The sequence below is a fragment of the Rhamphochromis sp. 'chilingali' genome (assembly GCF_963969265.1).
Source record: "Rhamphochromis sp. 'chilingali' genome assembly, chromosome: 1".
In the NCBI taxonomy this organism is placed as follows: Eukaryota; Metazoa; Chordata; class Actinopteri; order Cichliformes; family Cichlidae; genus Rhamphochromis; species Rhamphochromis sp. 'chilingali'.
The window spans coordinates 2,447,501-2,474,562 of NC_137929.1; the positions used below are offsets into that span (position 1 = coordinate 2,447,501).

The 27,062-nt window shown below is 40.9% G+C and overlaps 1 protein-coding gene across 2 annotated transcripts; it reads right to left on the minus strand.

The window, feature by feature from the left end:
• Window positions 1–13,732: 13,732 nt before the first annotated feature.
• On the minus strand, window positions 13,733–26,081 carry LOC308398540 (uncharacterized protein). Of its 2 annotated transcripts, XM_080885220.1 has the most exons (5): window positions 25,970–26,037; window positions 23,982–24,047; window positions 23,595–23,700; window positions 15,091–15,687; window positions 13,733–14,765 (listed from the first exon to the last, which is right to left on the minus strand). In XM_080885220.1, the coding sequence occupies exons 3-5, from the start codon at window positions 23,610–23,612 to the stop codon at window positions 14,133–14,135; spliced, it is 1,248 nt and encodes a 415-aa protein (XP_080741346.1). In that variant the 5' UTR covers window positions 23,613–23,700; window positions 23,982–24,047; window positions 25,970–26,037; the 3' UTR covers window positions 13,733–14,132. The 2 variants fall into 2 exon arrangements, with proteins under 2 accessions (XP_080741346.1, XP_080741345.1); XM_080885219.1 differs by lacking the exon at window positions 23,982–24,047 and having other exon boundaries at window positions 25,970–26,081.
• Window positions 26,082–27,062: the final 981 nt, after the last annotated feature.

Consider the following 27,062-nt stretch of genomic DNA (forward strand, 5'->3'; position numbering starts at 1 on the left):
GGATACATTTGGTTCATAATACACAGAACAATCAGAGTTATTACCTGTAATAAATGTGAAAGATTCCTGCAGTGATAACCAGGCAGGACTGAAACACATCCAAGCTGTCACCACGGTAACAGCAGCGTCCATCCACAGGTGAGGGGAGGAGCAAAAAGAGGGACTTTGACCATTTTATACTAAAAACACTCAACTAATGTTTCTAATATGAAACAAATAAGCCCACATTAATGTGAGCGTTTATTAAATAATAATAATGATGATTTCCTCCTGATCTCATTTCCACAGCAGAGAAAACTGTGGTGTATATTGAGGTGGAGGGTGTGGTCTGTGGCTCAGGTGTAGAGTGAGGGTGGGGTGCACCACAGCAGCATGCTGGGACTGCTGAGGGTGGAGGAGGGAGTGATGATGACATCAGAGCTGCAGCACAGAGACCAGTGAACACACAGTCTGTTCATCTTTGCATAGATACAATATACAGCACAATATTGAATGACAGACACGCTGTGGGAGCTTCCACAGATACACTGACGTCAGCATCCAGAGTCCTCCTGCTGCTCCCCCCTCAGAGCCCCGTGATCAGCACCAACACATTCAGTTAGATGACAGAGTCCAGCTGCAGCTAGAATCAGCTCCCCTCTGTGAACAACAGCACAGCGTCAGTGTTTCACACTCAGTGAAAGGAGGAAACAGCAGAAGAACACCATGTGTGCTACGTTTCCCAGGACACACTACAAACTGCACAAATACAGAGCAGCACGTGGAAGGACCTGGAGCTGCATTTACAGAGCTGCAGACAGCGTGATGTCCTGTATGGACAGGTGGAAGGAACCAAGTCCTCAGCTGGAACACTCGTGTTTGTCCACAGACAGGAAACACAGCAGGAAACTTCCTCACAGAAGTGCAGCTCATGGATAACACACTTCCTGTCAGTCAGAATGAGGCTGCAGCCAAACACAGAAAGGTGTTTTTGTCCAGATGAGCCCAGAGAAGAAACACGAGTGTTCACAGACATCAGAAGCTCAGAGAGGTGAAACATGAGGTTGGAGTCCTCGTCAGCATCCAGAAGAGCTGCTGTGAAACCCTGAGTACTCATGACAGACTCTGATGGCACAAACACATCATGATTCAAACAGAAAGACAAACATGGAGCTCCTGATCCTCCTGCATGAGAACAAGCTGACATGAGCGCTGTGTCTGAGAGTGTCTCCCTGTCACAGTGACAATAACACAGCTGCTGCTCACAGTCATTAAACTGACCTGAGGTCAGCTGTGCTCCTTACATATGAACCATGTGACCTCACATCAGTGCTGTGGATGACTGTAGTCATAGAAGAGTAGAGCTGTAGCAGGTGGTGTGAGGAGGAGGTGGTGTATTCTAGTTAACGCAGTACTGAAACACTCCAGCAGAGGGCGCTGTTAAGTCCTTATTGTAACACAGTTACTGTGTGCAGTTAGACTTCATACATAATCTGCACTTATTTCCATCAGACATGCTGTCAGGAAATGATTGGTTTCTATTGATTCTACTTCCTGTTGACTCGTTTGATGACAGTGAAACAATCACAGCTGATTGTGTGATGATGTAAACTGTCACTGTTACATTCAGTGTGTGTGACATAATGTTAGTGCAGGCTGATAACAGCCTGGTTCTGTTAGAAACACATGAACGTGTCCATAGATCAGTGTGTGTTTAACATGAGAGCTTCAGCCCTGCTGATGTGTTAAATAAAGACATGCAGGAAAACTGATGAGACTCTGAAATAACTCTTTATATTTATAATGTAACTCTGCATCAAAAGAACAACAAAGGATCCCAGACAGGTTTCTGTGAACAAAGACCATTCTGATGTTTCTGTGTTTCTAACACTTTGACATTATTAGTAAACAGACTGCAGTGAGCAGCATTTATAAAGAGCTTCTATATAAAGATATGACAGCTGTTTGACAAGTTTATCACTCTGTGTTTGGACCTGATCAGTCCAGCTGTTTACTTGAAACATGTTCATTTACCTGTTCTGTTATATTCATGTTCTTGTCTCTGTTGAAAACACATTTTAATGTCCCTCAGATTTTTCTCCCAGATGAATAAATATAAAAATGACACAAACTGACTGCAGCTACTTTTTGTCCTTTCTGTCAAAAACCTTCATGTGACTCATGAGAGACACGTTTCAGCTGTTTGTGACAGATCAGAGGCCAACAAGTCATTTATAACACTTTCCATCATTGTTTAAAGTTCTCAGTGTTTCTGTGTTGCTGCGTATAGGATCTCCCAGCATCATCACTGTGCTGTCCAATCATTGTGTGCGAGGTTACCCTTATAGTGCGATGTGTGTTTGCACAAAGAGAAGCATGTGTGTCAAATATAAATAAGCACAGAACAGAAACAGCTGCTCGTTTCTTCTGTTTAGAGTCAAGTTAGTGTTTTGTGTCTTTGTTTGAGGCCTGATGTCGAGCAGAGGTGTGTGTAACTGCACTGGTCTGTTATATGTGTGAAGTGTGTGCTTCTCTTCAGCATCATCTTTGTCACTGCTGATTCCTTTGTGTCATCATGTGTTGAGAAGAGAGAACAGTTATAACGGAGGAGCAAAAGGAAGCCCTGAAATCTGCATCAACAAGGAAGTGTTGGCTCACCAGTGATCCCAGCAGAGCCACTGGTTTGGCTCCAGTTGTTCTAGATTCAATGATGTTGTTGCTACAGATACATGTCAGCATCTTTATTGAATTTAATATGAAGCAGAAATGGTGTCATTAGGAGAAGAAGAGGAGAACAAGTCCGGCGAGGAGGCAGCAGCTCTTAAAGATGAAACAGCAGCTCAGCCCTGAGCTCAGAGAGCTGCACATGAAAAAGCTCCTCAAGCAGATCCTGTCAGAGGTTTGTCATCAACAGGAGGAACTGTTCACATCATAGGATGAAGATGCTGTCAGCTGGATGAAGAAGGTTATTTAATGCAAACGTTCACACTGAAGTCAAATTGTTGTCGTGTTGAACAGATTCATGTACTGATCGTCTCCAGAATGTTAGAAGAGCTTCAATGAATCATTAGAAACAACTTACAGCTGCACAGCTGTGTCAAACACATCTGTGTGTCATTGTGGGATTGTTGTGTTTCTACATGTGACACACGTCTAAAACATGCACACAATCTGAACACAAACAGGGACTCATGTGTTCCCACAGCCAGATGCTGAGAGCCATTTCCTTGTAGTCCTGTGTCTACATACATGAACCATTAGATGTTATTGGAATGATTGTCAGCTCTGATAGTTTCATGTGTGTTTAGCTGGACGCTGTTTGATCCTCGACATGTTTAAAGGTGTCCAGTCCTGAGACACTGGGGCTGGAAACAGCTGTGATGTCATTGGACTGTCACACAGACAGAAGTGCATGAAGTGAGCAGCCGAGGAGCCGCTGATGTTTTGGATTCAACAGCATTTGAAAGGTCGACACAGACACATTTGCACACAGAAAGCTGAATCTGTCATATGCCACAGTGAACTCACTGTTCAGTGTTTTTCAGGAAGCTTCTTAACTGCCTCTGCTGCCAAACAAGCAGCTGATGTCCTTGAGAAGAAGCTGAAGAAGTCTTCAACAACAAATACAGGAAGTGGACTTTCAAATACTAGATTCACTTTAGACTCACAGAGAAATGACTCAACCAGCTGTGTTTGACTCTATGAAAGGTCAGTGTGTGTCTGCACACAGACTGTTGTGTTGGACTGTTATTCAGTTGTCTGCTGAATGTTTTCAAATGTCTGCATCTCAGCTGTGATGAGGCTGGGGGTCATGGGAGGCCACCGTAGCAGCCTCTTCAACATCATGACATCATCATAAATGCTGCTGGACTGTCTGATGGGCTGACGGTGAAAAAGCCGTCGGGAAGGAAACAGAAGACATTTCAGAGGCTGCAGCAGATTTCTTTGATTCGGGGCCTTTTTCAGCTTTATTGGACAGAGCAGTGAAGATAAGTGACAGCAAAGCAGAGAGAAAGGGGGCGTGGCCCGGGTCAAAGCCAGGCCAGCTGCTCTCCACCTCGTGGTCACCTGCTCATCCTAGTGAGCTCCACCAGCAGCCCTTTCACACACTTTACACTGTCAAACACTGTGTGTGGACCTCAGCTAACAACAGGCTACATTTAAGTCTGGACTACATGCTTTTATATTGTTTTTATTCCATCAGCAGCTCAACATCATGAGCAGCTTTGACATAAAGACATCAAACTCAAGCTGACTTTAAACTACTTTTAATACAGGGGCTCAAAAACAACAACATCTTTATTATATATCAGGACACAAAGTCATTTCATCTCAAAGGGAAACAGCTTTATTTGGAATAACCAGCACTATCAACTGGTTTGGGATCTCCACCAGTTTCATGTCTTTGCAGCTTCTCCAACAAAGTTCCTGTAAAATCAGCATGTTTGTCTTTATTGGTTTGATAGTGATTGATTATTCAGTCCCAATCTGCTGTCATCTAAAGAACAAAATGATGTTTCTATGAGTCACAAAGCTCCAGATGTTGTCGGCTTCACAAAGAAAACAAAGAACTTAAACACAAAGTGTTTGGAGCCAAAATGTTCCCAAGCTGCTCTTTTTGAAATGGCAGAGGTACAGTGGTGTCTAACAGCACACTGTGGAAGGCAAACATGTTATTGTTGGATGAAACTTCATGAATCCTTTGTAGATTTGAGCTGTTGGAGCCTTTCTTTTCTCTTCAGGTGTACAGATGCTGAGGAGGCAGGTGAAGCAGGTGGAGCTGTTGTGATGCTGGCAGAGGGTGTGTCTTAGTAACTCTGTGAGGCAGAACTGGATCCAACATTGTGGATGTGTTGATGTTGGAGCCATTAAGAGTCTCTGGCCACACTGTAGGATTTCCCTTTGATCCACTGTGGGGGCATTTTGGAGTCTGTCAGTGAAACTCTTCATGTTTGTGTTTGACTCCAGTTTATAGAAACAGAGGAATGTGTCATGCTTTTGTTCGGCCTCCACAAATACACACATTTGTTCATTGGTTGGACTTTTTGGAAGGAGACACATTGAAAACCATGTTAATAAGATCTTGTTGTTTCCTGTGGATCCGACACAGAGAGTGGACTTCAGACAGAAAGCGTGGAAGAGATTTTAGAGGCCGTGTGTGGCAACAGGAAGTTTCTGTGTGTTTGCTGATCTTACATGTGGAAAACAACACGTGATGTTTGTGAAGTTCTACAATGATCATTGTTCTCACAGCATTTTGAGTGGGAACAGTTCAAACTGGGAGTAGTGGGAGTTATTTACTGATTGAAACAAGCTGAATGTTTCTGTGACGATGAAGATCAGCAGCTCAGCTGATCAATGAACTGACATCTATCAGTCGTTTCATGAGATGAAGTCATCAGCAGACATTTGTTCTGACTGTGTGATGAATGTCAGAACGTCAGGGCTCTGCTTTAGTCACTGCTTGATGATCATTGGCTCATTGTTGAATCCAGGGGCCCAGTCTGACCTCTGACCTTTGCTGCAGGTCTTCTGTGTTATCTCCACTTTCATGTCTGATCTTCTGCTGTATCGTCCAAAATAAACATCTGGATCATTTCCAACACTTCAGCAGATCTTTAGTTTGGGCAGTGCAGCACAGAATAACACATATTGTACTATACTGCCCACTTCCTGATCTTATTGGATCTGTGTGTGAGGTTGGTGAAGGAAACACATGTTTACTGAGTGAGTCGCTGCCATTAGGAACTAGTTTTTATATCACAGCCTGGAAATCACACAGGACCATTTCTGCAAGTGAAAAATCGTCATTGGAGGAAAATGATTGTGTAGTTTGTGCGACTGAAGAATTGTCCCAACTACATGTGCTGCTGACCTTTGACCTTTCTTTAGGTGCACAGAGGAGTCTGTGGAAACATCCAGAACTGAGGCAGTGCTACAGATGCTTCAAATAAAGTGGTGTATTATCCATGTTTTCTATGGATCACATCCAGTATCCTGATCTAACGAGCCCCCTTTTTGTGGATTTTAGAGCCTCTGACTTTTGCTGCGTCTCATTTCAAGCACAAGAGCAAGAAGTGGATGAAGAAATGGGGCGAGTGGGGTCAGTGTGGTGCATGTCAGCTGTGCTCACACATGCTTTCACAAAGAACATGTGTGTTCATCGGCAGCATTAAGGTGCACTTTAGTCTTCATAATAATAAAGTATTCTGACTTTATTCTTCTGAATCCTCACAGTCATGTTGCAGCTCTGCTCTGCTTTAAGAAAATGTTCTACCAGGATGGTACTTTCCTAAACGTGTTCTCCAAATGTTCCAAAGACTTTGTTCTAAGTAGTTCTACATGATGAAACATCCACACTGAGTTTAAGAAGGACACACAAACACCATCTGTCCTTTCATCATGTGTACAAACGTGTTCAGATGTCAAATGTACCGTGAATGGATGCAAATGTGGATCGTTCCAATAAAATGACACAGTTTTGTAAGTGGATCCCAGTTTGAAGTTCATTAAAACCTATAAGAACATGTTATTCAAACCAACTTTATCCAACAGGAAGAAGCATCAGGGGAACAGGAAACATTCAAACATGTTTACTGTAAGAACTGCACAAAGGAAGGAAACACAATCCTACACACGAGCACTTTAAAATGGACATTTAGCTTTTCAAACATCAGGGAGCTGCAATAACAACACTGTGCCCATTCTGATCAGACTGAAAGATTTATAGAGATTTATCCATGTGCTGGAAAAGGATTTGATATCAACATAGATGCAGATTAGCAGGAGCATTTTCTTCATATTGATTTAGAGTTCAGTACCAGGAATATGTAGAATTAACATCTGTGTGCATGACGAGTGATGAAAATTCAAAGTCAGGCTTTCAAAGGATGTCAGAATTGGTGTCTCTATCTGTGACTGTCCCAGAGGAACCTACCTGAGGGATTATTACAGATCTGTCTATATAGAAAGACTTGCATTGATTCACAGTGTACAATTCTTTCTAATCTATTAACATCTTCCTCCAAATCCTGTTTCTGCTGTTTAATGACATATGTCTGAATACAGACAGTGGAAAAATGTCAGTTTTAGTTTTACTGGATCTCAGTGCAGCATTTGATACAGTTGACCACAACATATTACTCAAACGACTGGAGAACTGGACAGGTCTTTCAGGAACTGTACTAAACTGGTTCAAAACATACTTAGAAAACAGGAAATACTTTGTATCAATAGGTAACTTCACATCTGAGCAGACAAGTATCACATGTGGAGTTCCCCAAGGTTCCATCTTGGGACCCTTTCTGTTTAACATTTACATGCTCCCACTGGCACAGATTATAAAGAACAACAAAATAAACTGTCATAGCTATGCAGATGACACACAAATATATATCACAATGTCACCAGGAGACCAAGGCCCCGTACAATTTTCTCCAGCTAAACAAAAACAAAACTGAGGTAATAGTCTTTGGCGCCAAAGAAAAACGATTACAGGTCACCAGAGAACTTCAATCTATACATCTAAAAACCACAAACCAGGCGAGAAATTTGGGTGTAGTGATGGATGCAGACCTAAACTTAGAAAAACACATTAAGACAATAACAAAGTCAGCTTACTATCACCTCAAGAATATTTCAAGGATAAAAGATCTGATGTCTCAACAGGACCTGGAAAAACTAGTCCATGCATTCATCTTTAGTAGGCTTGATTACTGTAACAGCATCTTTACAGGTCTACCTAAAAAATCAGTCAGACAACTACAGCTCATTCAGAACTCTGCTGCTCGAGTCCTCACTAAGACCAAAAAAGTGGACCACATCAGTCCAGCTCTGAGGTCTTTACACTGGCTGCCTGTCCGTCAGAGGATAGACTTTAAAGTTCTGATGCTGGTCTATAAAGCTCTGAATGGTTTAGGACCAAAATACATCAGTGACCTCCTGACCCAGTATGAACCTTCCAGATCCCTCAGGTCATCTGGATCCGGTCTTTTATCAGTTCCCAGAGTCAGAACCAGACACGGAGAAGCTGCATTCAGCTTTTATGCTCCTTATATCTGGAACAAACTCCCAGAAAGCCTCAGATCAGCTGAAACACTCAGTTTATTTAAATCCAGGTTGAAGACTCACCTGTTCTCAGCTGCATTTGAATAAAGCACCAAATCCACACTTTTAAGCTTAAATTTCAAAACTTACATTTAACTACTGATTTTATCTACTGTTCTGATCTGTTTTGATTTTATATACTGTTTTGTTTGTTTGTTTGTTAATTAGTTAGTTTGTTTGCTTGTTTTAATCAATTTTAAATCATGCTTTTTATTTGTTTTTGTTTCTAATGTCTCTGTAAAGCACTTTGAATCAGCTTGTTGTTGAATTGTGCTATACAAATAAACTTGCCTTGCCTTGCCATCAGAAGGGCTCAAACCTCCTGCTGTTTCTACTGGACCATAAATTCTACTTTATGATGATCTTCAAAGATAAAAACGTGAGTTTATTTGTGAACTCTGTGAAATGTGTCTGATGTTTAGTTTGAACCAATCCTGTGTCAGCTGCAGCCACATCATTGCCACACATACAAATGGGTGCGTTCCTGTTTAGACCTGCTGGCTGTCAATGGGCTTCATTCCATTTCAGACTGCCGGTGGTCGGCTGTGATCTAAACTGAACATGGCTCCTGTGTTAGAAGAGCCTCTGATTTTAAACTTTGCACATTTAATAGTTTCTTTCCAACACTGTGGAGCTACCAGCCCAGTATATGTAGCCCACAGTAGATGGAGTTATCAAGCTGACTGACAAACATCAGGACTCATGTGATCCCTACATGTGGACCTTTCACAGATGGATCCAAGTGCAGATTCAACTCTGCATTAAATTTGACTTCAGCTGTTACACACTTTCTAGCTGTGTCACTTCCTGCTTTTTGGATAAGATAGTTTATCCATGTCCACAAATGTTTGGCTGCATGTTTTTATCATCTATATTTCCAGTCTTCATACAGCCGATATTTCATGTGAACTCCAACCTGCCAGCTGCCATCATGTTTTCAGGGTTCATTCAGTGTTGAAATGTTGGACAAACAGCAGCACATGTTCTCTAAATGTTTGCAGTCATTTTAAATGAAGCTGATACTACATGAGACATTTTCCATATTTACTGTCTTTGAACAGAGAATAATAAAGCCATCAAACATATACAGGCTGTGCAAATACAAACTTCTGTGGTGCATTTCATGACCTGCAGAGGAGAACAAGTCGGGCTTTTCAGCCCTAACACAACCTCTTTGTTCTCAATACTACAAAACCTTCAAAGGCTGATATGCAAGTTTGCATGAATCACCAACACAGTTGTGTTTGTTTCTAGTATAGTTATAAATAAGCTGATCAAATATCTGCTGACTGATTAGATCCAGTATCTGTTACAGATGAACTGGATATCACAGCGCATGTTGTTAATCCGTCATATCAAACTAAACCGTGTTGCTGGTGTAAATATCCTCCAATAAAGTCAGATGAGGGCTGCTGTTGCCAGGTAACGATGATGTCACACAGGATCTTCTGATCTTTAGCATCGTAGCGCTCGGAGTCTGATGTTGGCTCATGTGTTGTTAAACACCAACATGACGTTCTACTAGTCAAGGCCTCAGCTTCACCCACTGATGCTGATCACACAGACCCACTAATAGAACTGTTTTATCAGGGTTTGATGCAGCGTCAGCATTAATGTCACATTTAATCAGACCACATTTACATTACAAGCCCACTACAACCATATGGAACTCCAAAGTGTTCAAAATTAAATAAATAGATAAGTCATGATGAAATAAATAACTATGTGAATAAATGAGACACAGATATGTAATGTGAGAATGATATTGTGAAATAATTGAACACATTTTGAAAAAAAGCTCATTATTGTGAAATATATTGCATTCTGCTATATAAATTTACTTATTATTGTGAAATATTATTTCATGATCATTATTTTTCACAATAACAGAGATTATTCCTGAGGCATTTTATTTATTCCCAGAAATTTTAAATCCAAAATGTCCTTTTTTTCAAAGTCAGTCTTTATTTCAAAATCCCGTTTTTCCCAATGGCCTATTTATTTCATTATTATTACACATTATTTGACCACGAGCAATCTTTTCTGGTTTGACGCCGTCTTTGTAGCCAGAAACCAGCTCTCTCCTCGGCTTCCTCCACTACATGCTTCCCCCACGCTGGTCTCCTCCGTCACTATAAAGGGGAGAGTCATGAGCTCCATCACCCTCACCTGTGCCGTCCAACGTCCCGCCACCAGCCTCCACTGCAGCAGGCCAGAGACCACACCCCTGCCACAATAAGTAAAAGTATATCCTTGCTGTACCCTTAATGCTAAATGTGCTAAATTAACCGCTGCCTTTGCCCCTTTGGGATTATTCTTATGTCACTGGGATGTTGACCTTTGACCTTCACATTAGAGAGATGGGCAGACATAATTAGTGTATGAATTTTAAAGTAACAGGTAATAAAGAGAGTGTAGCAAATGTAGTCAGGTTTATTACTCTGTATCACACATGAGTGCCCGAGGGAGGCGGGGCTGACTGGGGAGACACAGGAAACAGAGAGACAGGGCTGACTCGACATGAAACGATGAAACGTGGGACACGGGAACAGAAACTAAACACAGGCTGAAATGAACACTGAGGGAGGGAGAACTAAGATTACTGAGAGCCTGATAAATAAGAAGAACAAAAACCAAGAAAAACAAGAGTCAAAGAAAACCAAAAACACAAAGCATTGGGCCAGGACCCACTGCTGTGACATTTATATGTGATAAAAACATTAAAAACTGCTCAGATGTTGAAATCTTTCTACGTATACTTTAGGTTCAGCTCTCCAGCCTGGCATTTGGTTAAGCATGATTCAAACATTTGATTTTGTTTAACTGGTTTTAATTATAGTTACTTTTTGTGAACATTTGTTGCAGCATTTAAAAATACATCATTTATTTTCAAACTTTTACTTGATTTAGAGCATCATATTTGACCAACGTAAATGTTTTAATTTCATATAAAATAACTGAAACAGTGAACTAAATATCTGAAATCTTTCCTTCCTTAAAAGTTATAATCCTACTTAAGTTATAGTGCAAACGCTTAAGCAACAAATATACTTGATGCTAATTAATTAATATTTCCCTTTGATGTTGCAACTATGCGGTCACTTCTGTCTTTAAACAAAATAATATTTTCCAGTTACAGAAATCATAAAGTCCAAACTACACTGAAAAAAATATGTTGTTGGATTTACTTAATTCAATGGTGGACATTTGTTGCACACAGATGTTTTGCTTTGGCAGCAACTTAAACAATTGAGTTAAATTAACACAATTTATTCAAGTTCAATAAGCCTGTGCAATTTGTGTTGATAAAATGTGACTTAAACATGTTTTGATGAAGTAATTTGAGGTCTTGGAATATTTTAATCCTTCACAATTTTCTCACTTTATCCCAACACCATTCGATAACTTTTACCCAATACTACTTGGTCACTTAAATACTACATGTTATCTTCAAATTACATTTTGCTATTATATTCTAGTATCAAATACACAATTTTCAAATGGAGGCCTTATAACAGATTATATTGTTCTCTTCCAAGATGGTTGCTGGCATCCACCAGTAACCTTTCAAAACAAAATGTCTAATTTCACTGCATTGACAGTAGGTAAAGAATTAAACTGACATTACTCCTCCACTGAATCTACATAAATCAACAGTTAAATAATGTCAGTTCTTCCGTGTTCTCTGGAATCAATCACAGCAAAGAAATTAGACTGTTTCTTTTGAAAAATGTTGGGAAAGAACAAATCAAGATCAAAAATCAAGATTCAGTTAAACAACAATTATAACTAAACAATTTGAGATAATGTTAGTTTCCATTAACATTAAATTAGGTTACTGAATTGGCAAACACCTTCCTATCAACATTACCCATTTTACCCCAATAACTAAAGAAATTAGCACTTGCAGGTCAAAACCTTTATTCAAGGGATGCAAAAATAACATTGATACAGTGACTGTCAAAAATTACAGCACTGATCATACTGTGACATGTTGGTTCAAAACAGCACACTTAGCAATATTCAACGTTCTTTACTTCAACTGAATGAAACTGAAAACACCATTTCACACGACCCAGATGGGATATTTAGACTGTATAACTGTTCACGCTACATCTCTTCACTAGTAAAAGAAAGAAAAAATACAAAGAGAAATTTAAAAATGCTGCCAAAATGCTGCACAGAGCAAAAGGAAAAACAAACAACAAAAAAAAAATGGCCCTGTCCTCATGGCAGTTGCAGTGTATATAAAAATGAACCCTGCGATCTGTTCCTCCAGCTTCAAAAATGCAGCAGAACAAGTGTGAGATTTAAATGTCTTCTCACCTAGAGCTGATCACCTTGCATGCATAACAGTGAGCTTTCCTTGCAGGAGCAGTTTTGTCTTAGTTGTGAGCTTTTCTTGTACCGGACTCTGCGCCCCAATTTTAGTGTCAGACCACACCTTCAGAGTATTCCATCAGAACCAACCACGACGCAAGAGGAACACTGATGACGTGCAACCCCATGACCCAATCTGGGGCAGTGATGTACCAGCGGAGTTCAAGTTGTGGACCACCAGACAGAAGGTCCAGCACTCACTGTTCCCATGGGTCGGAACTGGAAAAAACACGTTAAGAATTGAGACTCTTGACTACCGATTTGGACTTTTCCTGAACAGCTCAACAAAGATAAATAAGGCTCAGAATGAGGAAATCGACGCGATCAGAATAGTGGTCATGCAACACAGGGTCGCCCTGGACATGATTCTCGCTGAGAGAGGGGGCCTCTGTGTCTTATTCAACACCACTTGTTGCACCTATATCCCGGACAATGTGCACTCCTTGACCATGACCACCGCCCTAGACAAGTTGCGACAACTGAGTAATGCACAGCAGCAAGACTATGTCACGAACACAGAGGACTGGCTGACCTGGCTGCTGAGTGGCAGCTGGAAGACCCTCGTGATAAAAGGACTCGTACTGATAGGAGTTCTGCTTCTATTATTGTGCTTGTTTTCTACATGTATCCTACCATGCATAAGATCCATGATTGACAAAATGGTACAGGCCACAGTAATTACCTATGTTGGACTGCCACTAGAAGATGAACCGGATGAAGAAGATTTAGTATAGAAACACACACACACATACTGAATGATGCTACAATTGAAAATGTTATAAGCAAGTGATTGTTGGCTGATAATAAAGTATGATTAAGTGAAAAATATTAACATCAGGAGGGGATGTTAAAGAAGAAACGCTTTTATGAGTTTTATGTTGCATTAAAGTATATGTTCATATTTTACTCTTAATAGGAAAAGAACAAAATGTACTACTCGCTCTGTTTATAGAAAGAGGAAGTTCACCCTATAATATTTATACGAACTTAGACACACACACACACATATGCAAAATTAGAGGAAACTGCTATGCTTGTTTCACCCTGCTATAAATAATAAACGACTACTGCAGCTCGGTGTGAGTCCTCTCTGAGCCCTCACCCGTGCAGCACGTTAACCGTCTCCAAGTGTCTCAGTGTTGTTTATTCACCTGACTGTTTGATAACTGTAAATCTCTGACAAGAGTTTATTTATACCATCTTCACGTGAACACATTCAAGAACATAACAGATGAAGAAACATTAAAAACTTCCACACTACATGAAGCAAGAAAAATAGTTTATTCCTTTATGTAGAAAAAACAGAAACATCAAACATCTCCAAGACTCTCTTTGAAAGAACTAAAAACCTTTGTTCTCATGGTCCAATCATGAGTGAACTCCCCGATGAAGCCTTGTGTGCTAAAACATGTCAGAGTTTTAAAGGTTAAACATGAGTTTCCAAAACGTTTTGCTGGAGAACAATGAACTATTTGACTGAGTTTCAATCATTTACAGACGAGCAAAACCAGGACAGAGAAAAAAGGACAAAACTGACTCAGTAAAACAACAGAAAAGAAGATCCCATGTAGATCTGTATTATGTAGAAGTTCAGCCCAGCAACCAGTTCAGTTCAACACAAGTTTAAATGATTCTATCTGAACTCTGTGGAGCCTGATCTCAAGCTTTTAGAGTCTGACACAGAAACCAGAGGATCTTTCTGTGTCTTCAGATTCACTGTGATCCAGTGATGGGAGTGATTTCAGCCCTGAGTGATCGCGCTGATGTTTGCACAGAGCAGACAATGAGGTGAATGTTTGGGCACATTGGTAACAGTGAAACAGTTTATTAGTAACGTGGGATCGTTTGTGTGCAGAGTATGAACTGAGATTCCTGAAGCTCTTGTCACACTGGTCACAGCTGTAGTTTCCTTCCATGTGTGCACGTTCATGCCTGTTACGACTATGTGACCGTGAGAAGCTTCTCTCACAGTGTCTGCACTTGTGTGGTTTCTCTCCTGTGTGGACTCGTTTGTGTGATTTAAGCTCACCTTCAGTGGTGAAGGATGACCCACACTGATCACAGAGGTGCTTTTTAACCCCACTGTGAATCAGTTCATGTTGTTTTAAGTGATGTGATGTGGTGAAGCTTCTCCCACATTCTTTGCAGTATTTCAGTTTGTCTCCAGTGTGTCTACGTTGATGTACTTTTAGGGTATTTTGCCAACTGAAAGTTTTTCCACAGAGGTCACAATGAAAGTCTTTCCCACCACCACAGTGATGACAGGGTTGAGAACTGGATCCATCTGTGTCGCTCTGCTTCTAAACAAAGACACAAAGACAGTGTAAGTCAGTCCTTCAACATTTGTATCCTGAACGTCGCCTGAAATAAAGAGCATCTCTGCAGACGTCCAACTACATTTGACTGTTTCAGTTAACACACTCAGTTTACTGGGCTGCAATAACTACAATACTACCACCATAATACTACAGTAATACTAAAATCATAACTGAAAGGAAAATCTGAATAATCACTCAGAGCTGCTTTTCCATGCAGTAGAATTGCTAACATGCTAACACAGTTTAATGAGCAGAGTTGTTCCAAACAGTCAGGCTAAAATGACAAGATAACAATATAAATACATACCTCACAGTAGCTGCACTTGTAGAGTCTCTTTCTGGTGTGGATCTGTTGGTGTTGTCTCAGGTGATGTGGAGATTTAAAAGTCTTCTCACACAGGTCACATTGATAAGGTCTCTCCTCAGTGTGGGTAAACATGTGTTGTTGTAAGTGTGCGTCTGTTGTAAACTGTTTGCCACACTGTTCACAGCAGTACACATCATGTCTGGTGTGAATGCGTAGGTGTATATTTCGGCTCCCTCTCTGGCTGAAAGTCTTTCCACAGATGTCACAGCTGTATGCCTTAATTCCAGAGTGGGTAACTAGATGCTTCTGTAAGCTGCTACTTTGAGTAAAAGCTCTGCCACACTGATCACAGCTGTATGCCTTAATTCCAGAGTGGGTAACTAGATGCCTCTGTAAGCTGCTACTTTGAGTAAAAGCTCTGCCACACTGATCACAGCTGAACGGTCTCTCTCCAGTGTGGATGACCTGATGCTGTTTTAGTTTAGCCCTCACAGTAAAACCCTTCCCACACTCGTCACAGGTGTGTTTTTTCTCTCCCTTTCTTCTGTGAGGTTTGTCGGCCTCCTGAGAGCGCTGACTTCTGGCTCCATGTTGGTCCTGCAGTGACAGAGATACAAACAGAGGCAGTGAGTGAAATGCAGTCGTGGAACAAACTCAACCTTCAAACTCCATTAACACTAGTTTTAAACCTGAAGGTGGAGCGTGGCACCAAACACCTTAAAGGTCTCTTATCCCCACCTGCTGGTAGTTCTAACACATTACATCCAACCTGCTGTTAAAGATAACTCATGACTGTTCAAACACTAAAATCATGCCCATCCCTCCTGATTGTACACACACACACACACACACACACACACACACACACACACACACACACACACACACACACACACACACACACACACACACACACATTATTTTATAATTTAGATTATTTTGTTGTTTCCTATTACATATTTCTATAATTTGTATAGATTTATACAGAATTATTCAGTGATAATAAATCCTATGTTTGTTTATTCTAAAGGAACCCCGTTAGCTTCCACAACAGATGTTGCTCGTCTTCCGTCAAATACTCACATAAAATATTACACAATAAAGTGGATTCAAGATATCCACATAATTTCACTCTTACATCCACAGTGAGGTTTCACAATTGTTCAAATATAAGCAATCAATAATAATAATATCAATAACATTGAGGCACATTACACAAATTTCAAAAACAAATCATGTCTTACAATATTTACAACAACTAAAAGCTCTGTAAATCGGCTTTTAAGTGTTCATTGAAGTTTTGAATAATTCTCTAATTTTTTAAGGCAACTTATTCCACTTAAAAGTTGCTCTAAATGTAACAGTTTTACAAAACGTTACTTTTAACTCGAGCATTTACTAAATTGCAGCTTGTTGAAAACTGTGTAATATGATGATGTATTTCATCTGGATACTGCAGCTGAGCAGAATAAATGTGGTGTGTTTAACAGAATTGCTTTCTTTAGAACTACAAGTAAGCCATAGAATATTTTAGCCTGTACAGGAAGCCAAGAAAGGTTATTATGCATTTTATCAATATTAGTATAGTATGAACATCTTCACACTAATCTGGACGCCTTATTCTGGACTAACTGAAGTCTGTTAAGATCTGTCTTATTAGCTGCTGACCAAATGATTGAACAATACTCCAGATGAGACATTACTAGTGCATTAATGACATCTTTCATAATGAAGAAGTGATACACAAAGAGCATTTCATAGCCATAGCTATGCCTTGTCGGCAGAGTTATGTGACATTAGTGATGTTTGTACTTTCAGCGTTAACTTGGTTTTAAAGCCTTTAAAATATACGCCGTTCAATAGTCGACCTTAATCTGACAGAGAATGTGATGATTTTGTGGATAATTAAAGTCAGTCATATATCCACAAACACAACAAGCTGAAAGTCAGTGATGCTGCTCGGTTTGCAGTCCTGAACATCACGGCACAAGCAGGATTCACTGCACTGTTAATGTTAGCTGTGTTATATTGCTGCCTCTGTTCGCTGGTGTCGAGCCAAACGCACTTTAACGTGTGTTTGAACGAGCTGACGGTTCACTCGTTAAGCTGAAAGAAAGATGCTTTAATCACAGCAGTCACACATGTGTCCACTGCACCATCTGGAACTCTTCTTGTTTACACTCGTAATAACACAAACACTAAATCCTGCTTCTCTGGTGCTGTTGTGTAGCAGTGTGTACACCTGAGACTGTCACCTGTCTGTCTGTCCTGCACTCTCTCTCTGTTTCTTTCTCTCTGATTGTGGAATAAAAGTATGAACATGTGTTTATAAGTTACACTTGTGTTTGAATCCTGCAGCTTATCACACATTTGATTTCCATGTGTGACGACTGCAAGTGTCCAGAGTGAGGACAGACTGAGGGACCCACTGCTGCACATCATCTGTGAGGCTTTGCACCCCTGATGATCCACCAGGACAAACTCAGCAGTGTGTGAGGAAGAGGAGGAGGAAGAGCCAGCAGCAGCTGACAGATGGAGAGAATAGACAGACTGTTCCCTGTTTGTGAAGGACGGCTAGGAAAGTTTAACATAACTGTCTGTGCTGAATCAGTCTTATTAGGTAATGTTCAAATAATGTGATCATCCCAGTGTTTTCAGTGTGGGAGAAAGTACTCAGGGCCTTCAAGTTACACACTATGAAAGGCAGCAATAAGTTTAATGTTCAGAAACCTAAAGTCTGTATCAGCAGCAGAATGGAGCTAAAAATAAATGTTGGTTTCAGTTCTATGAAGCTTTGAGTATTTTGGATCAGTAGCTGCTGTGTTTGTTGCATCAATTCAATTTAATTCAATTCAATTTTATTTATATAGTGCCAAATCACAACAAAAGTCGCCTCAAGGCGCTTCATAGATACAGAGAAAAACCCAACAATCATATGACCCCCTATGAGCAAGCACTTTGGCGACAGTGGGAAGGAAAAACTCCCTTTTAACAGGAAGAAACCTCCGGCAGAACCAGACTCAGGGAGGGGCGGCCATCTGCTGCGACCGGTTGGGGTGAGAGAAGGAAGACAGGATAAAGACATGCTGTGGAAGAGAGACAGAGGTTAATAACAGATATGATTCAATGCAGAGAGGTCTGTTAATACATAGTGAGTGAGAAAGGTGACTGGAAAGGAAAAACTCAATGCATCATGGGAATCCCCCGGCAGCCTATGTCTATTGCAGCATAACTAAGGGAGGATCCAGGGTCACCTGGTCCAGCCCTAACTATATGCTTTAGCAAAAAGGAAAGTTTTAAGCCTAATCTTAAAAGTAGAGATAGTGTCTGTCTCTCGAATCCAAACTGGAAGCTGGTTCCACAGAAGAGGGGCCTGAAAACTGAAGGCTCTCCCTCCCATTCTACTTTTAAATACTCTAGGAACAACAAGTAGGCCTGCAGAGCGAGAGCGGAGCGCTCTAATAGGGTGATATGGTACTACAAGGTCATTAAGATAAGATGGGGCCTGATTATTTAAGACCTTGTATGTGAGGAGCAGGATTTTGAATTCAATTCTGGATTTAACAGGAAGCCAATGAAGGGAAGCCAAAACAGGAGAAATATGCTCTCTCTTTCTAGTCGCTGTCAGTACTCTTGCTGCAGCATTTTGGATTAGCTGAAGGCTTTTCAGTGAGTTTTTTGGACATCCTGATAATAATGAATTACAGTAGTCCAGCCTGGAAGTAATAAATGCATGAACTAGTTTTTCAGCGTCACTCTGAGACAGGATATTTCTAATTTTAGAGATGTTGCGCAAATGGAAGAAAGCAGTCTTACATATTTGTTTAATATGTGCGTTGAAGGACATGTCCTGGTCAAAAATGACTCCAAGGTTCCTCACCGCGTTACTGGAGGCCAAGGTAATGCCATCCAGAGTAAGAATCTGGTTAGATACCATATTTCTAAGAGTTTCAGGGCCGAGTACAATAACCTCAGTTTTATCTGAATTAAGAAGCAGAAAGTTAGCGGCCATCCAGGTCTTTATGTCTTTAAGACATTCCTGCAGTTTAACTAATTGTTGTGTGTTATCTGGCTTCATGGACAGATAGAGCTGGGTGTCATCTGCATAGCAGTGAAAATGTATGCTATGTCTTCTAATGATACTGCCTAAGGGAAGCATGTATAATGTAAACAGAATTGGTCCTAGCACTGAACCCTGTGGAACTCCATAATTAACCTCAGTGTGTGAAGAGGACTCTCCATTTACATGCACAAATTGGAGTCTATTAGATAGATATGATACAAACCACTGCAGTGCAAACCTGTAATACCTACAGCATGTTCTAATTGCTCTAATAGGATATTATGGTCAACAGTATCGAACGCTGCACTGAGGTCTAGCAGGACAAGCACAGAGATGAGTCCACTGTCAGAGGCCATAAGAAGATCATTTGTAACCTTCACTAAAGCTGTTTCTGTGCTGTGCTGAGCTCTGAAACCTGACTGAAACTCTTCAAATAAACCATTCCTCTGCAGATGATCTGTTAGCTGTTTGACAACTACTCTTTCAAGGATGTTTGATATGAAAGGAAGGTTGAAGATTGGCCTATAATTAGCTAAGACTGCTGGGTCTAGAGATGGCTTTTTGAGTAAAGGTTTAACTACAGCCAGCTTGAAGGCCTGTGGTACATAGCCGATTATTAGAGATAGGTTGATCATATTTAAGATCGAAGAATTAATTAATGGCAGGACTTCTTTGAGCAGTTTTGTAGGAATGGGGTCTAAAAGACACGTTGATGGTTTGGAGGAAGTAATTATTGAAGTTAACTCAGAAAGATCAATTGGAGAAAAAGAGTCTAACTTAACATCAATGGTACTAAGAGTAACTGTAGATAATATTACATCTGTGGGATGATTATTGGTAATTTTTTCTCTAATGATAAAAATTTTATTTGTGAAGAAGTTCATGAAGTCATTACTAGTTAACGTTAAAGGGATGGTTGGCTCAAAAGAGCTCTAACTTTTTGTCAGCCTGGCTACAGTGCTGAAGAGAAACCTGGGGTTGTTCTTATTTTCTTCAATCAGTGATGAATAGTAAGATGTTCTGGCTTTGCGGAGGGCTTTCTTATAAAGCAGCAAACTATTTCTCCAGGCTAAATGATGATCCTCTAGATTTGTGACACGCCATTTCCTCTCCAGATTACGAGTCATCTGCTTTAGGGTAGGTGTTTGAGAATTATACCACGGAGTCAGGTACTTCTGATTTGAGGCCTTAGTTTTCACAGGAGCTACAGTATCCAGAGTCGTACGTAGTGAGGAGGTGAAATTATTAACAAGATAATCGACCTCTGTTGGGGCAGCGTTCAGATAGCTGCTCTGCTCTGTGTTGGTACAGGGCATTGGAGATGATAACAGTGGGTGGATTATATTCTTAAACTTAGTTACAGCACTTTCAGAAAGACATCTACTTTGATAAAGTCTACTCTTCACCGCTGTGTAATCAATTATTGTAAAAGTAAATGTTATCAGGAAATGATCAGACAGGAGAGGGTTTTCAGGAAACACTGTTAAATGTTCAGGTTCGATGCCATATGTTAAAACAAGATCTAGAGTGTGATTAAAGTGGTGGGTGGGTTCTTTTACATTTTGAGAGAAACCAATTGAGTCTAATAACAGATTAAATGCCATGTTGAGGCTGTCATTTGTAGCATCTACATGGATGTTAAAATCACCCACAATAACTATTTTATCTGAGCTCAGAACTAAATTAGATATAAAGTCTGAGAAATCAGACAGAAACTCTGTGTAAGGCCCAGGTGGACGATAGATGATAACAAGTAAGAATGGTTTCTGAGTTTCACAGCTGGGGTGGACAATGTTAAGCATCATGTTTTCAAATTAATTAAAAGTCTGTCTTGGTTTTTCGTTGATTAATAGGCTGGTGTGAAAAATTGCTGCCACACCTCCCCCTCGGCCTGTGCTTCGAGATTTCTGGTAGTTAGAATGACTCGGGGGTGTTGATTCATTTAAACTAACATAATCATCCTGCTGCAACCAGGTTTCTGTAAGGCAGAGTAAATCAATTTGTTGATCAATTATTAAGTCATGTGCTAACAGAGACTTGGAGGAGAGAGACCTAATATTTAATAATCCACATTTCACTGTTTTACTCTTTGGTTCAGATGTGGATACTGTATTGTTCTTTCTTTGTAATTGTTTATGTTTAAGTTGTTTGTTGCTGGTTTTTAGTTTGTTTTTTGTCTTTTTGGAAGCTGACACAGTCTCTTTGGAGATGGGTTTTTTTTTTGGGGGGGGGGGGGGGGTAGCAGGAGGAGAGAAGCTGCAGAGAAGCGTGTAAGACTGCAACTCTGCTTCCTGGTCCCAACTCTGGATAGTAATATTTTGGGGGGTTTAATAAATTTGTCCATATTTCTAGAAATGAGAGCTGCTCCATCCAAAGTGGGATGGATGCCGTCTCTTCTAACAAGACCAGGTTTCCTCCAGAAGGTTTGCCAATTATCTATGAAGCCCACATCGTTTCTGGGACACCACTCAGACAGCCAGCAATTTAAGGAGAACATGCGGCTAAACATGTCACTCCTGGTCTGATTGGGGAGGGGACCAGAGAAAACTACAGAGTCCCACATTGTTTTGGCAAAGTTGCACACCGATTCAATATTGATTTTAGTGACCTCCGATTGGCGTAACCGGGTGTCATTACTGCCGACGTGAATTATGATTTTACTGAATTTACGTTTACCCTTAGCCAGCAGTTTTAAATTTCCTTCAATGTCGCCTGCTCTGGCCCCTGGAAGACAATTGACTATGGTTGCCGGTGTCTCTAGCTTCACATGTCTGAGAACAGAATCGCCAACGTATTGCTGTAACTGTTTATATGCTTTATATATTCTGAGCTAAGTTGATCTATAGTGTTACATCATATTCTATAAGGATGTTATGTGTTTGTAGACTTAGATTATAATATTATTTATGCCATGTTAGACCCCTAATTAAAGATTGTGAATTATTATGTAGTTTTAGTTTGCATTATTCTCCTGAATTAGAAGAAGCTGATAACTATTGCATTAGTTAAACTGATGTGCATTATATTAAACTGTTGACTTATTGTGAATGAATGATATTGTTTTATGATGCATTATACTGCTGAGTTATAAGAAATACTGTTTGCAGAAAGTCATCGCCTTATTTGTCTGATTAGAAGAGAACATGCTGGAGTTTTCTGCCCCATCTCAGCAGGAGCAGATAAACAGGGAGCCAAAGTCGTAGCTTAGGCGCTGTGTGAGAGAAAGCATGTGAATGTTTAGACTTTTATGATAAGGTGGAGGCACCAGAGGCTATAAGAGTTTGAGCAATGCTCCACCATTTTGAGATCTGAGGCTGTCTGCATCAGTGTCCATCTCCCACGCGTGTGATCATTAAAATCATCGTTTGACTTGACCCGACCGCACCAGTGTTGTTATTGTGGTTTTTCTCTTGTCTCCATCCCCAATATTTTGAACTCGTAACAATTTACATTACCACAGTGAGATGACTTTAGTCTCATGAACAACATCAGCTAATTGTTATTTACAGCTAATCTTAAACGACTGTTCAGCACAGAAATGAAGCCCAACAATCATGTTTCACAGTCCTGTGGTCTCAGCCTCAGATACTCATCAAATCACACAGAGCTCATGTAGAAACAAATGAACTAAATATGTTCTCCTTCATTTCTGTCAAACAAAGCTGTATGAAACATTTCCAGCTGTTAGTATCATGGTTGCTAGGCAACCTGGGCAGCGCGACGGAGGCTAGACGTCCCATTTCACGAGCCTACGAGCCTCGCACTTCGGCCTTAGCGGTCTTTGAGTACGCGGCCCTTGAGGACTTTAAAGCTGCAGAACCTGAATCGGGATACAGCCATGATGATCTCCAGCCTCGTGCTCGCCAACATTCTCACCTGAGTTAAGAAGACGATCACTGAAATGGTCTCAGCAGGTCCTTTGATGACAGCAATGAAATGCAGTGGTAAGGCTTTTTGGGGATTAAGTTCGTTTTCATGGCAAAGAAGGACGATGCAGTTCATCTGATCACTCCTCATAACATTCTGGAGTGCAGGCAAAATGCTATTATAAAAACTTAAGCAGCAACTTCTCCAGGTTCCAATATTTATGCAATTCTCAAACCTTTTGGCCACGACTGTATAACCTCTTCTGAAGTTTAGTGGCTATTATACATGGTTATGCTCAGGATGTGTCGGCCAGTTTCCACTGGAAACGCCTTTTGGTTAAACTGTCAGCGAGGAATTTGCATTTGCACTGTTACATTTTTATATAACTTTAATGCACATAAACAACAGCTGCTTGTTTCAGTGAAAATACATTGATGGGTTTTTAATAAAGTTGTGCAGCTGTAAAGTATTTTGTCTGGTGTCAATTCTATCGTCAGCTACATCGTTATGGCAAATGTTCAGATGTATATGGTGATAAATATCTTTGGTCATATGGTCCTGCTCTGTCTGTCACCTTCTGTGTTGAGCTCATTGTTTCCTCTGTAGTGGCTGAGCTGAGTCCAAGTAGCTGAAAATGTTCCTCTGCTGCTCCGTCAGACTCTCCTCCTCCTGCTGATCAGCTGGGACACAAAACAGATCTTTGTTAGGCTCCACACTGCACTGAAGAGTCAAAGTGTCTCATATGTTCATCTGACAAGTAAAAGAACACATTTTTGTTTCCCGAGGTGGGCAACTTGTTGGAAACAAACACAAAAGGTTTGAGCACTGATACCTGCCATTGCTGCCATTGAAAGATGCAACGCCAGCAATGTGGATTGTCAAGACTCAAACCAATCATCAAGCAAAGACAACAGGGATCATTTGTTTCTCTTTATTTAGCATTCACAGCATTTGTAGTTGCCTTCTCTGCAGGGGAAGTCCACGCACACTGTGTGGTACCGCCATCCGCAGAAGGTGCATTCAACCTCTGTAAGAGAAACGAGATTGTCTGAGACTGAAATGATATTCACTAAAGAAGTGGTGATTTGTAAAACTTCACATTTTGATCCGGGACGTACTCTGCATAAAAGCAAGTGCTCACTCTTCCTGCTCAACAAATCACAAGGGCGGAGCCTTATACCACGTGATACAGAAGCTGTGCCGTGTGATGCTAACATTAGCAGGAAAAAACAACGGAGAGCACGTCAGGGATGACGAGAAAGTGACAGGAGAAAATCCGTCCCGGTCAACCACCCAAACATCAATAACGGGAACCTTATACAGCACTTCCCTATACACGTCGAACTCCCGCAGGCACAAAGACATCACGGAGGCTATCACTTATCACCTGACCAAAGATATGGCTCCCATCAACACTGTGCAAAACGAGGGATTTAGGAAAACGATCAACACCCTAGACAAACGCTACACAGTGCCGTCCCGCAACTATTTTTCTATTGTTGCACTACCTGCTCTGTACACGCAGCGTCGAGCAACGGTGGAGACGGAATTTCAAGCAGGACAACATTTTGCTGCAACAACAAAACGTGAGACATTTGTTGTTTTATGTTTATTTATTGTTATGAGAGAATCATGATCTCAATTCTAAGCAAAAAAATCGTGATTCTCATTTTATGCAAAATCGTGCAGCCCTAACATTAACACAAAACTATTGTTTCACCAGAGAAAACACATGAAGAGAGAGAGAGAGACAATAACAGCTACCAAACAGTCGTCATAATTCGTCACACAATGAGAAAAGGACAAATCAACAAGTAACAATGACTAATTAATATTAAAATCTGTAACATAATGTATTGTTTGGAGTTTAGTCTGATTGGTTCAGGATGAGCTGCCATTATCCAATCACACGTCTGCTTACCTGCATCTTTTCTCTTTTTTCTAACCTGAGCACCTGATGGCTTTGAACTTTTGTTGTCCATCTTCCATTGGTTTGAATTTTGCGCTCCAGTACAAACACAAATCCCCCAACCCGAGGATCAGCACAATTAACCTAACAGACCTACACCTTAGTTCACAGATTCACTTTGTCTAAGGTTGATTTCTGGGATTTCACACAACCCAGGATTCAGATCGTGAATCCATGATGGGCTTGGATTTACATCATTATAAATGAAATGTGCTCTACTTGGAAGCAGCCGGCCCCGCCCCTTTTGACGGGTTGTGTGAGACTTTAAATCATCAAACTGTAAATTATAAATTTAAATTGTTATTGATCCTTTACCCCGAGTCCTAAAGTGTAGATTTATTTTCTTACTCTTCTTATATTTATTGTTTGTTTACTTGCACCGCTGTAACTGCAGCCTCGTCGTCTCGTCTCTCTATATGCTGGACTGTCTGTAGCGGAGATGACAATAAAGTTTACTTTGACTTCAGCAGCGCGCAGGCGCACCGAGGGCTCTCGCGCTCACGTTATAGAATTTAGAAAAAACATGGGTGCAGATTATAAGTCTGTATCATAATATCTGTTTGTTGTTTTTATTTTGTTTTGCGAGTTGGTTATTAGATGCCGCTCCAGCCAGCCAGAGACTCCCCGCCGCCCCGCCCTCTCCTCCCTGTGCCGCCAGCAGCAGGCGCACCTCGCAAACGGAGGGCGCCCTTACTCCCAGCAAATGGCTGATAGAAAACCGATCGGTGCCTACGAATTTCCCAATATGCGCTGGCATGACGTCGGGGAAGCATGGGTACGACCGATTATTTTATTTTTTTCTTGCCCGTGATGCCCCCCCACCACGATGCATTCTATTGGTTTGCACACTTACACACACCCAGCTGTGGTTTCCTGTTTTGCTGGACTCTGGAGAGCCCCGCCTTTAACGCTCTTCTCTCACAGAGAGCAACAGAAAACTTGGAAAAACTCCAGATTGACTGAACTCAGTTCAAAGTTACCTTGACACCTTTAGATGTGAGACGTAGTGATGGTCCGCTTGAAGCTGACGCTCCGGTGCGTGTGTCAGAAAGATCAACGCGCTGCTTCAGAAGCACCGTGTCGAGGCTTGATTCGTTTGGCCAGAGTCACGTGATCAGTGACGTCTGAAGCTTCGTTTAGAACGTACCTTTTTTTAAATCGAACTTTATTGAAACACGATGAGTATACAACATACAAACAGATGAAGTTTACAAAAGAACAGAACATGAATATACAGAACCAGGAGTAAAAAAATTATGATATGAGTAGGCGAAAAAAAATCAACATATAAGATAAGATAAGATAAGATAAGATAACCTTTATTAGTCCCACACGTCGGAAATTTGTTTTGTCACAGCAGGAAGTGGACAGTGCAAAAGTTATGACGCAAAAATTAGAATACAATAAGAATAAATACAGTACACAGCTGTACAGAATAGAATAAAATAATATACTATATACAGTAGAATAAAATAGAATAAAAATATACAATAAGATAAAAATAGAATACGAATGCTATATACAACTGAGTAAAAATACAACGATGACAGAAAGGATTATTGCACTTAGTGTTATTGCACATGTGTGGATGTGTGTGTTTGTTCAGTTAAAGTCTTTGTTGTGGAGTCTGACAGCAGTGGGGAGGAAAGACCTGCGAAATCTCTCCGTCCCACACCGTGGGTGCCGCAGTCTCCCACTGAAGGAGCTGCTCAGTGCTGTCACAGTCTGCTGCATGGGGTGGGAGACGTTGTCCATCAGGGATGACAGCTTAGCCGCCGTTCTCCTGTCACTCACCACCTCCACTGGGTCCAGAGGGCATCCTAGAACAGAGCTGGCCCTTCGGATCACCCTGTTCAGTCTCTTCCTGTCCCCAGCAGAGATGCTGCCGCCCCAGCAGACCACACCATAAAAGATAGCAGAAGCCACCACAGAGTCATAGAAGGTCTTCAGGAGTGGGCCCTCCACCCCAAACGACCTGAGTCTCCGCAGCAGGTACAGCCTGCTCTGCCCTTTCCTGTAGAGGGCGTCTGAGTTATGAGTCCAGTCCAGTCTGTTGTTCAGATGAACACCAAA

Excerpts from the sequence above, each read along its gene's own strand:
- LOC308398540 (XM_080885219.1), bottom strand. Across the intron at positions 14,766-15,090 it reads ACAAGTGCAGCTACTGTGAG|AAGCAGAGCGACACAGATGG; the intron begins GTATGTATTTAT and ends GTCTTTGTTTAG.